The sequence below is a fragment of the Pieris napi genome, chromosome Z, assembly GCF_905475465.1.
Source record: "Pieris napi chromosome Z, ilPieNapi1.2, whole genome shotgun sequence".
Classification (NCBI taxonomy): domain Eukaryota; kingdom Metazoa; phylum Arthropoda; class Insecta; order Lepidoptera; family Pieridae; genus Pieris; species Pieris napi.
Window position 1 is genome coordinate 754900 of NC_062259.1, and position 13330 is coordinate 768229.

The following is a 13330-nucleotide window of genomic DNA, read 5'->3' on the forward strand; positions in this document are numbered from 1 at the left end:
CCAGTGGAGCCCCTGTCTCCTCACGCGCTGCAAACCCATTAAGGGCTAAATAGCGTGCGTACTCCTACGGGGCATATGGCCTGAACGGGCTAAGCACACCCCTTGCGAAGGAGTATTCACCAAGCACATTGGAGCCATTACCTTGAACCAGTCAAACCACTGACTGGCTTGAAGACCCTTTTCCCTTTTGTGGAGGAACAGCAGCACCTTCCTGAACAAATCGCTTATAAGGATTTTTGTTTTGTATACATTTACCGATGTTGGTAAAACCACTTAGCAGTATAAGAATTGAACATGCTGTATACAAAGTTGTATCGAAAGTAACCGGCGCGGTAAGTGCTGTATTTCCTACGAAAATTATAGCATTGCCAACGCTAGGGATGTGGTAGTGTCGATAAATTATATATTATTTTATATATTATTAAACTTCGGATAAAAGTTATAAAAAAATTGCAGCTCCTTACAAACATTTTGTAAAACAAAATCTCGTCCGTTCTACGCCCTTGAATTGAGATCTGGCAATAAATGTAATATTAAAAGCTTTTAATATGTTTATAGTATACATTTATTGACGTTCATAAGTGTATATTGACTATTGGTTGACATATATGAATAAATGATTTAGAATTTGTCTTTGGCCTTGGCCCTCCTTATCTCGAAGCAGTTCAGGCCATTTTCGACCTTATTATCGTTGTGGATAAAATTAGAAGCCTGAATTTTCAGTTACTAAGCAGGGACTGTATAAGAACGGTATATTTCAAATTTTATTCAATTTGAACCAGTAGGAATTATATCTAGTCAAAGTTTCATAATTTTGTCACTTACGGACTGATCATCAAAACTCTTAGATACTTCAGCAGGCATAGAAGCTTCAGGAATACAATTGGGTTTTAATATTAATATGGTCACTATAAGTTGTTTGGTTATTTACGTGATAACTAAAGACAGAAGGTCCCCTAAGTGACTGAATTAAACTTGGTGTTACATGGATCTCAACTTAAAGGTAGAAGAACTACGTTTCGAGAGTTAAGGTCGGTGGCGTTTGTTGGAGGGATGTTCAAATAAATGAAACTCTTTGTTCGAAGGTGTCAACTGGTTTAATCGTTTAAAGCATGAGCTTATAATTAACATAAAATTAAGGGTGGTGTGTTTGCGACGCTAGCCTAGCAAAAAACTGTAAAACTGTAACTGTGTAACTGGGTTCTTAAAACTATAGTGACACTTCTATAACATATAATGAATATGATTTAAGTCGACGTATTGGACATTGTCGGAAACGAGAATTATATTACAATTTATGAGTGTGGGAAAAACTAAAGGACTCCTTTTAAAATCAAGTGTGCGATGCTTGCTATTTGGTTTGCGGTTCTAATTATGAACTAAAATATATATTAACTTACCTTATGTTAGGTTACATAACTCAAGACTTGGTTTTTTTTACAAGTTATTATCTTAATAATAATAATAGCCTTTTAATTCAGATACTTTTACATTTAAACACTTTTCTATAAATCTTCTTTTATCTGTTTGCCCAATTGGCAAAGGCCTCCTCCAAATCCTCTCTGCACTGTGCCACTCTCTGCCACGTACCACCTGCTATTCCTTTATCTGTCTATCCGCTTTCTAAGTCGCCTTCCTCTTTTTTGTTTGCTGTCAAATCAAATACCAAAGTAATTTTTCTAGTGTTTATCGACAAATTCACATCTCTAACCGTTGAGTGCAGTCCCGGCGTCATAATATCGATAATGTACGCTAATTACTATCGATATACCATTGTACCTCACTGTAGGAGCTTAAAATGTATGGGGGGCTATTTGTATTTCAGTTCCACTTATAATTTAGTGATAAATATTTTGCTAAAATGTTTTTAAGACGTTTGTGATCACGTTGATTAAGCAGCAGTGTTGGGCTTCATACCCCGCCCCTCCCAGCTCTTCAAACCTGGCTTAATGGGCCTTTTCTGTGCCAAGATCCATTCCACATCATCCCTTGGAGAACGTCACTTCATGTCTTCAGCTACATCAGTGATCGGGCCATTGCTGGTGACTTTGGGACCTTCTAACAGAAGGCAGTCGTTCATATTACCCTTCATAAAAGTGGGACATCAGCGTGCAACTTTCCCAGGGGTGTCAGGTAGACCCACAGGTTCAGAAGACTAATCACTAGCCTTGCCTACAACTGAGGGAAACCTTTAATGGAAGGCTGGTATCGCGGTTGTATTCGAAAGCGTACAATTTTTTAAAATACCGTCTTTGGTGAAGTGTCTGGAATTGAGTGTCCATGAGCGACAGGTATTTCGTTCAAGAGCGTACCAATTCATACAAGGCCAGCTACGCCCTCTGGCAGTGTATGTTCATGGGCGATCACTTAACATCAGGTGTGCCGTCTGCCCGCTTGCCCCTGTACTATAAAATGACGTCTGCTATTTTTTATTGAGACACTTTTAATACGTTTCAATAGAATTAATTTATTTTGACTTAAATACAGATGGGGTCGCAAAGTTTGTGGAATATATAATTTTATGAGTTTTTATGAAACTTGAGAGCTATTCACCTACACTTATTTTATAAAAATATAATATTTGTTTGTTGTCATTGAATAGGCTCCATTCGCGTATTTTCATGGCGGGAGTTAAAAAATCCTTTCACCATTAGAACCCAATTATGATGAACATAGGTTATATTTCAAAAAAGTAAGGGTATGATAGTGTAACCCAAGGTGTGAGCTGCGGAAACAATTGACAATAGTGCAATGTACTACAGGTTTATAGAAGACATCAATATTTACTCAAGTCTAGCAAAAAAATTGAATTACGTCATTGTAACCCAAATGAAAGTCACCAATAAAGATTCCTATATGCTGCGGAAACCTGACAACAGAGAAATGTTCTACAGTTTTATAGAAGGCATCAATATCTAGATAGACATCAAAAAAGTTTTGCATCGTGCTAGGAACGAATGAATGCGGGTGGTACAGCAGATTCCAGACCGAGTCTAGTCAGCCTAGGTCTAGGTCTTATGATTGCTGAATCTTCTTGAATTTTAGTAGCCAAGTAAAGAGGCTTCTGGGCCTAACACAGGTCTAATGCCGGTTCCCTCACGATGTCTACCTACATACATGATAGGGATACCCTACGACCTCAAAGTTGTTTCGTTCTTAATTTGTTGCGTGAATTTTTTATAGCCAAGTAAAGAGCCTTCTGGGCCTGATACATGGGGTCTAAAGCCGGTTTTCTTACGATGTTTTCCTTTATACGTGATGGGAGACCGACCAAACGAGCTCAGGGTTGTGAGGTGCTCGCTGAAGCCACTAATGAAACACAGTTTATACTAACAAATATATTTCTAAAAATTAAATTTTTTTCAGCGTCGTCTTCTTGGCCTCATCAAGAGCCTTGAAGTAAACATCTTTTAAATTCCTCGTATGTTTATTATTAATTAAACTACCTTTTACACTATCATTAACATTATCATTAGCAACATTTTTATCATTAATTTCACTAGCATGTTTAGCTTTCGTCATTTTAGTATGAATTGTAGTTTTTGTATGTTTTTTTTCAAAATTTAGGTATTTGTTGAAAAATCGTCTCCTTCTGTGTATATTTCTCTTGTTTCTTGTCTCCCTCTTTCTGTAGTTTATGGCCTGTAGAGAATAAAAACGTTAACTTGGATAATTCTTCATGAATCAATCTAGATATTGGTGACACCCGCAATAAAATCTTTCCAGTTGTTTTTGGACATGTTTTTATATAAAAGTTGTTTTTTGTTTATTTGTAACAGGAGGCAAATAGGCAAAGGCATCTGATGTTAAGTGATACCGCCCATGAACACTCACATTGCCAGAAGGCTCGCAAGTGCGTTGCTTTTTTCTTGAAGGACCCTAAGTCGAATTGGTTCGGAAATACTTCAGTGGATAGTTGGTTCCACATAGTGATGGTGCGCAGCAAAAACTGTCTTAAGAAACGCTCAGTTGTGAAACAACGGACGTCGAGGTGATACGGATGGTATTTTGCTTTCTGCCTGGGCGTCCGATAGTGAAACTCAGGTATTAATCCAAACAACTGTGAACACTATCCATGGTAAATGCGGTAGATGATGCAAAGAGACCCCACATCTCTACGCAACGCCAAGGTATCAATCTACTCGGAAAATGACTTTTCGTACAAGATGCGATGTGCATTAACAGAAAAATAGTATATTATGTCCTTAGAAACGTTATATATACTCACCTCATGTTCATTTATTTTATCCAATTTTCTATTTAAATATTGTAACTGGTTTTCTAAATACTCCTTGACACCCGCCATTTTGCTCTGAAATTCACACAAGGAATATAAGTAACCTAAACATAACAATGAAATAAAGTTGGTGGAATGACTCTTATATTTGAGCCGTTAATTATTTTACACCTACTCTGCGGCCGCTCCAGCTTTTTTGCTTGTCCGAGAGGGAGGTGAGACGGGGCTAACGTTGTCTTAAGTGATGGCCCATGGGCACTATCATTACCAGAAGGCTCACAAGTGTGCTGTTGGCGTTTTAAGAATGGGTACGCTCTTTTCTTGAAGGACCCTAAGTCGAATTGGTTCGGAAATACTTCAGTGGGCAGCTCAAATATCAACATGTGAACTATTAAATATCAAGTTTTATCTGTCATATGTCAAAATACTTTAGTACAACCTTATCATCATCAGACATCCCATCGTACTGCTGTATCAGGTCTTGAACAGCGCGGATCGTGCCCAAGCATTCCGTTCTGTCCTCTTGGTGTGTGTCCTCCGTCAGAGGCAGGTCGTAGGCCTCTGGAGATTTCTCTGTTCGGCAATTGACTTTATAAAATATGGTTTAATACATTTTAGATTCTGACCATTTCAATTAAGGCCCTCACCATATCTCCCATCAGACAACAAATTATTAAAACCAGATACAGCCAGGTTATCGACTGAGGGCTGCTCGTCTGGTGCCACCAGCCACTCCAAAAAGTCCCTTAGATCTGCTGGTAGCTCTGTAATGAAGTCGTTTTTGTAGCTGTCAATTAATATAACATATTTTCAAAGACAACACCACAACAGAAATTTATAGAACAGGGGGTGAACGGACAGGAGGATGATGATGTTAAGTGATACCTCTGCTCATAGACGCTCTCAACGTTAAAGAGGGCTCGCCAGTGTGTTACAGGCCTTTTTTATAGAACAGGAGGCAAACGGACAGAAGACTCATCTGATGTTAAGTACCACCCCTCATGGTCTAAGATCCCGCTATACAACGACCTTCACCGAGATGCTTATTTAATGAAACGTATTTTATATTTAATTTAATATGTCAATAAATATAATCCATATGGGTTGTCTAGCAAATTTCAGTCCAGAGTATGTTTAATTAATAATTTAAAAAAAATATTTTTTGAAACATTTCACCGGTATGATTATTAGATAAATTCTATACCAATCGAAAGTATGAAGCCCATAGAATATGCAAACTTTATGCTGCCCATTCTTTTCCGGTCACAACTATCGGGTTGCCAGGTATAAACAGGTAAATCTGTACTAGCATTTGCAACGGTCTGTTTATTGAATGAAATTTAAATGAAATTAAAGATTATTTTATTCTGAACACGGTGGTATAGGGTTGGCTGCGAAAAATCAGTCCAGAATTGCGGTTGTCGAATTTTAAAAAGTAAAATATTGCTCCAAGTGAATGTGTGCGACTGAGAGGTCCCAACCGACCATCCCATGCGATAGAAGAGGACACAGCATAGCAGCTGTTTAAAGTCCACCCACTTAAAGAAAGAGAGTGCGCATGCTATTTGGGCTTGGAAAAGAAAAGGATAGCGATGGACTCGTATATACTATGCATAATTTTGGAGTAGTTTATTATTTAAATAGAGAAATAGTTATTTAATTTTTTTTTATCAATTAATTATTTATTTGTATATTTTTTGTGACACTAAAGTATAAATATGTCACCGTAAAATTGTAAACACCGTTAGATTGTAATCTATCTCGCGAGATTGTAAACTGTCGAAATATTGTGAACCTCAACGAACTGCTTACAATTTAACGTATTTTTATTCGGTAGATTGTAATCTATCGAAGTGAAACCGTCAAATTGTGAAACGGATCGCACCTGCAGTACGCTGAGGTTCACAATCTTTCGACAGTTTATAATCTCGCGAGATAGATTACAATCTAACGGTATTTACAATTTTACGTTAACATATACATCTTTAGTAAAAAAGAAGGTTATAGTGATTCATATATAATACTAGCCTGATTAAAAATATTGATTGAAAAAAATTAAAAAATTTACTAAATGCAAATTATAAATCTATAAATGTAAACAGAGAAATTGAAATCAATTGAAACTATTGGAAAAAATTCAAAACCCATAAAAGTGATGTTTTTTAATCAGGGTAATCTTGCAAATTTTATTTTTATTATAAGAAGACAAAATAAAAAAACAACAATTAAAAAATTACTTCTATTATTGTAAAAAAATAAAAATACAATTTTTTTTTTAATTATTCAGAATCCAGTCCAGAATCCAGTCATCGGACATAAAACTACGATCTTCAACTTCTGAATCTTCTTCGTCATCACTCTCTGTTTCACTTTTTTCGACAATGTCTTCTATCTTTAAAGGTGTATGATCCCCAATAAATCCTACTGGTTTTAAATATTCATCTAAGAACCATCCGCAGTTCTCAGGCTCAAGTTTCACATATATTTATAGATTTATAATTTGCATGTAGTAATTTTTTTAATTTTTTTCAATCAATATTTTTAATCAGGCTAGTATTATATATGAATCACTATAACCTTCTTTTTTACTAAAGATGTAAATATACTTTAGTGTCACATAAAAAATATACAAATAAATAATTAATTGATAAAAAAAAATTAAATAACTATTTCTCTATTTAAATAATAAACTACTCCAAAATTATGCATAGTATATACGAGTCCATCGCTATCCTTTTCTTTTCCAAGCCCAAATAGCATGCGCACTCTCTTTCTTTAAGTGGGTGGACTTTAAACAGCTGCTATGCTGTGTCCTCTTCTATCGCATGGGATGGTCGGTTGGGACCTCTCAGTCGCACACATTCACTTGGAGCAATATTTTACTTTTTAAAATTCGACAACCGCAATTCTGGACTGATTTTTCGCAGCCAACCCTATACCACCGTGTTCAGAATAAAATAATCTTTAATTTCATTTAAATTTCATTCAATAAACAGACCGTTGCAAATGCTAGTACAGATTTACCTGTTTATACCTGGCAACCCGATAGTTGTGACCGGAAAAGAATGGGCAGCATAAAGTTTGCATATTCTATGGGCTTCATACTTTCGATTGGTATAGAATTTATCTAATAATCATACCGGTGAAATGTTTCAAAAAATATTTTTTTTAAATTATTAATTAAACATACTCTGGACTGAAATTTGCTAGACAACCCATATGGATTATATTTATTGACATATTAAATTAAATATAAAATACGTTTCATTAAATAAGCATCTCGGCGAAGGTCGTTGTATAGCGGGATCTTATACTATCATAAACCGTACCTACCTTTAGTCAAATAGGTTCGGAAATACTTCAGTGGCCAGCTGGTTCCACATTGGTGGTTAAACAGGTTGTAGGTCAAGGTTGGGTAAGAGTTGGCGAGAAAGGCCAGAATGATCCAGTCAACGGCGGGTTCGTTCGTGTCATGTGTCTCTAATATGCTATGTTTGATTTTTTATGCCATTTAATTATTCTTTTAACATACTAGTACAAGTCCTCTGCTGCACTTGAATATCCACCAGGTCTCCCATAAGCTGGATTAATCGTTGCATTAGACCCGTGGCTTGGGAATCATCTTCGCGCGCTAAAAAAGTTAAAGGAAAAAACTTAACCTGTGGAGGTAGGTTCTGGTCTAGTCTAACCTAGAGACAGATCAGCTTAACCATAGACTGGTAAATTTCGGCTCTTTCTCTAAACCAAAGGGAACTTCAGGCCCATTTGTAACGGGATGTCACTCCTGGCATGAAGGTCCTTAACAGCTCAGCTGCAGAATGCTTTTTCCAAGACGCGTACGGGCGTCTACTGCGAGACTCGGACCGTCAAAGGAATCCAAATGGGTAATATGAAAGTAGAACTGCTAAAAGTTTTTCGTTGTTCGTGCTTTTAAGTCTGGGCTGGGTGATCAGCCTTCAAAGGTAGGTGAGTCTTATCCCAGTATTACGATGTTGTCCTTCATTAGAGTGTTCAATGCGCACACAGAAATTGGTGCCGCAGCCGACCGCCGCTTCTACGACCTCATGAGAGTCACACGCTGAAGCCAACACTGCTTCAAAATCTTGGCGCAGCAAAACTTATGGGCAGAGCTGAGCTGTCAGTGATATTATCAAAGAATTTTTGCTAACAGATCCTCATATATTTAAATGGTACCTTCAACTTTCCGCGTACTCCTAACTGCGTTCACCGCCTCTCTGCAGACGTGCTTTAAATTGGCATTTAATTTAGCAAAACTCTTGGATACATCGAAGTCTTCGTTCTAAAATACGAATATTCCAATGTTAAAATTTGGAATTTGGAGACGTTCGACGATTTTGTTCGGAGATTATAAAGAGTGGGAAGTTTCTTGCCAGATCTTTTTGCCCGCTTGTGCTTTGACTGGCCTTGACTTGCGAACTGATAGTAAATGTAAATTTAGAATCAATTTAACATCTTTTCTGTTGACGTTCATGATTGTACTTGCTAAGCTATATGAATAAAATTACTTTGAGTTTGAAAAACTGCCTGCTACGAAAAACTTCAAGCCATTACTTATAACAATCCACTTTCGGATTGTCATCGAGGATCGAGGCACTGCAAAAGCGTGGCAGTCCCAATATCATCCTTAACAACCCGGCAGTTAATCTATAGTGCTTGTGTACTTTTGGCAGTAACTCGTAAAGTTGTTATACGGGAATATATACAAGGGGCAATCCGAGGCGCTATATATAACTCCTTCTACCTCAATAATAATGTAACCATTTAGTTAGAATAATCATAAATTAACTTATAAAAATCTCACATTAGTTTCAATGTTTCGGGTTGGCCTATTTCTTGGTTTATCATGTCTGTTAGGCGATTTTCTGCAAACAAAATATCTTCTACATTTCTCAGTTCACTTCAACAACGATTTCATGATTGGGTATTCATGTCGTCATGGTGAGCTATCTAAAGCGACTAGAATCGGTCACTATGACGCCCCACTGGGACATCCAATTGTTTAAAAAGAGCATAGTCCTAGAAAGAGGCCGGCAACGATGCGATGACTGCCCTGTTTAGCTATGTTTGCCCCCCTATCTATTAAAGTAACGTGGTAAGCTTATAGACTGAACATAACATTAAAACATTCACTTTTGTTAACATGGTAACGTCTTTTTAATGGCAATAATAAATCTACCTTTAGAAGAAGGCTTTAAGAACCTAACAAGACCAAGTTTAAAATATATTTTTTAGACCTGGAGGCAAAAGGCAGGAGGCTGATGCTAACTGATAAAGACAAAGAGACACACTACCAGAAGGCTCGCAAGTGCAGGCCTCATTGTGAATTACAGTGATTCCAGAAAACTCTAGCCCATAAAGGGTTAAATACCGCGATGCAAACTGTTACAATTCCTGGTTCAAGCCTAAGATTGTATCATTTTATGTTCAGCCAAGTAGGTGATCAGCTTCCAGACACCACCACCTTAAGACACTATTCGTTAGTTCCTTCAATTCTTAAAGGAGCCCTCTGGCAATGTGAGAGTCTATGGGCCGCCGTACCACTAAATATCAGGTAACCCTCTTGCCCGTTTACCCCCTCTTACATAAAAAATATAGTACGAGCTCATTACACAGGGTTTCACACCCATGACAGTGTATCTCAATGGACTGAAAAATTCTCATATCGGAGACCAAGAAACTTTTTGGGTCGCAGAGACAGCTGAGTGAGTGAGTGTGTGTACCGCTGGATCAATAGAGTGGAAGAAGACCTGCTGCAGCTAAAATCCAGCAATTAGGGGGAGGTGGCACTGGACAGGGAGCGCTGGAAGATTCTCATTTCGGAGACCAATGCATTTTTTGGGTCGCAGAGCCAGTGGAGTGAGTGATTGGTGTAAAAACTATTCTGCTATATTCTATAAAACTTACGGAACTTTTGTAAAAGTATTCACGGTCTTCTCAATATCATACTTAATCTTATCAGCTGCAACTTTAACTTTATCTTGTAACCAGTTCTTTGATTTTATCAGAACACCCTTATCTTTGTTGGTAACATCAAAGTAATCCATTTTAGCTCCATATTCATCTTCATCATAAATGTCGTTCCAGAAAATGAAATCTGCACTTCGTTTTACAATAGCTTTAGTGGTATTTGGCATAATTGTCGTTGTATTAATAGTGGTGTTAACTGAAAATAAACAATCACACTTGACACCTACGCATTGTTGGAAGCCTATCATTCTATCCACAATGATCGCGCATTTCCTATTCTATCTATATTATTATTACCAATTTAGCTCTAAAACAAGGGAGCTATATATATTATCATTACCTTTTCTAACAGTTAACAAAAACTAGCCAGACCATTTATGTTTGGACTTCGTTCTGTATATGTTTCGTATTTTTTTAAAGACGAGTGGTTGATCAGCCTTCTGTGCCTGACACACGCCGTTTACTTTTTGTAAGGCTGGTTTGCTTACGATGTTCTCCTGTGCAAATGGAGTGCAAACGATCCATTGGTGCACAGCTGAGGGAGAGCTTCAACCACAAGGATGAGAGTCGCCAGCAACTAGGTTAACACTTTTCTTATCACAGTCTAAACCTAAATCTAAGTCTGAATTCGTATATACAGGGATGTTAGTTATTTCGACAATGTATTTGCGTGTTGTTCTGTTCGTGTGTGCTCTTATTTCACCATGCCTCCTGCTCATAGAGGAATTTTTGTTTTTAATTTATTTTATTATTACAAATTACTTAAGATGTCATGTGGAACATGGTGTAATAGTTGCAGCTCCTTACAAACATTGTTTAAAACAAAAAAATTGCCGATTAAAAAGAGTGGCGGAGAGTTTATTGCCAGTTCTTCTCTTCCGTACTACGCCCTTGATTTGAGAACTGGCTGTAAATGTAAAATTAGAAGTATTTCATATATATTTATTTTTTGACGTTCATAATTGTACATTTTGTTACCTATATGAATGAATGATTTTTGTACTTGATTTTTTTTGAATAGCAAATTATATCCTTCCTTCCTTTCGTTTCACTTATATATTATCTCTCTTTTTAAATATTATAGTAAATATTTCTCGTTTGATAATATATTTTACACCTCATATGATCTATTGATCAGGACCTGGGCAACTCCCAGTGGAGAGAACTAGAAGAGGCCCACGTGTTTCACTGTAGACCATTCCCAACTTTTTTTGCGCCCAGCCCCACCTTAGCCATTCTAAAATTCTTATGCCCCAATATACATACATATTTTTTAATATTAAAAAATAATTGATTAAAGAACTTAAATTATAGGTTTTAGGAAGAAATAAGTAAACATTTTCAGAACGTAATATTCATTCATATTCAAAATAATCCTAATAAATTTTTGAATAGCTTTTAACAATCAAATTGCCCCAACTTACGAGGGGACTCTTTGTGTTGAAGAAGTCGCATGGGTCCACCAAGCATTTATGAAGGAATAAATATTATTATTAACCCAGCAATATTCTGAAACGACTCGGTGACTGTTTGTTGCTGAAAATGTCCGCCGTGTCAGATTAGCTTACTTTCCTTTTTTACTAACTAAAACATGTGTTCCCTTTTAAAAATAATTGTGCCAAACATATATTTCTACAAATACAATTTATCCAAATATACCAATAGCTGCAGACGTAGTGATATTTTCATCAGATACATTTGCTTGCAGAAGCATTCTTGATCTATGTCCAATATTGTCTACCATATCATTGTCGTAAGTTGGTAACAAAACTTCACTTTTATTAACTGGTTCAGATCTGAAAATATACAAAAGTTTAGTAAACTAACTAAACTTTTGTACTGGTGATTAAATAACAAGACTAAGTACCGGAAAAGAGGAATAGGAACCTGGAACATCAGAGTACAGCCTGGAAAAACCCAGAGTCTTGCCGAAGACAAGGGCGAGTGGAGGAAATTGTCCGGCGCCTTCAGAAATGAAAAGTGCTACTGAAGAAGAAGTGATGGACTACCTACTTCTATAGTATCTATTTTCGTACGTGTTCAAATCTGACCTTGAAGCGTCGGCCATTTTGAAAAACCAATCCGCCAATAAGCTCATAAACTCTCCCAAACCTAGTGACGTTTTCTCTTCATTCTTCGTATCCATGGACTGCAATGTTGGAGTTTCTAAAAGATTTTCTTTTTCTTTCTTATCTTCTGTTACCTTTGGTTTTATTTCTACAGCCTCTGTGTTATCTATAGATACATTATCTGTACTCATGTCTATAGACTGCAGATTTCTAGATTTGAATTTAAAAGGATTATCTTTTTCAAATTTCTTTTTATCATCAGCATTTGGATTAATTTCGACCGCTTGTACTGTGCTGTCTGGTTTAAGTTTGATATCTTTATTATTATCAGTGAAGAAATGTATGTTCATTCTAGCGTTGCATATTTTTGGTGGTTTAACTGGTGCCAATGGTTTTACGATTTTTACGTGTTTTTCTAGAATTTTCTTAAAACTGTTGTCGTTGGCAGGACCAGGGCGGTACTCGATTCTAAATCCTTCGGATGGTGAGGTGAAACCTGCATGGAAGATTATTATTACTCACTGGTAATAAGGTAAATCTTAAACTTAAGAGTCAGCCGCCTATTATTGTCATATGAACATAATTAGTGCCCAGGCGACTGCGTTGGCATGGTTTATGAAACAGTATACCTACTATTAGACGATAGAGCAGAGCTGGCCTAGTGACTTTAGCGTGTGACTCTCATGAGGTCGTAGAACCCCGGCTGTGCAATAATGGACTTTCTATGTGCGCATTTATCATTTGCTCGAACGGTAAAGGAAACCAGACCCAACACGAATGCGTGTGTCAGTCACAGGAGGCTGATCAACTACTTACCTATTAGATTGACAACATATACAGAAATCTAAGGCCTAGACTTAAAAAGGTTGTAGCGGCCACTGATGTTTACTTTTTATTCATAAACCATATTAAATTCTGATACGTTGTTTAAAGATATATCCGTAGAGACCTTGTTTATTTAATTGGAGGTTTTTAAACATCAAAGCAATATAAAAATGAAACACAGATTTGCATAGCTATAACAACGCAATTTGAA

The 13330-nt window shown here is 36.8% G+C and overlaps 1 protein-coding gene across 1 annotated transcript in view; it reads right to left on the minus strand.

Moving 5' to 3' along the window:
* Nucleotides 1-3351: 3351 nt before the first annotated feature.
* Nucleotides 3352-13330, minus strand: part of LOC125062489 — a 41145-nt gene continuing 31166 nt past the window's right edge. The window contains exons 7-16 of the mRNA XM_047668471.1: nt 12277-12790; nt 11885-12021; nt 10163-10421; nt 9060-9120; nt 8432-8537; nt 7770-7868; nt 4885-5001; nt 4677-4810; nt 4229-4312; nt 3352-3642 (exon numbers count right to left, since the gene is read on the minus strand). Coding sequence (XP_047524427.1) covers nt 3352-3642; nt 4229-4312; nt 4677-4810; nt 4885-5001; nt 7770-7868; nt 8432-8537; nt 9060-9120; nt 10163-10421; nt 11885-12021; nt 12277-12790 — 1802 coding nt within the window. The remainder of the gene's footprint in view (nt 3643-4228; nt 4313-4676; nt 4811-4884; nt 5002-7769; nt 7869-8431; nt 8538-9059; nt 9121-10162; nt 10422-11884; nt 12022-12276; nt 12791-13330) is intronic.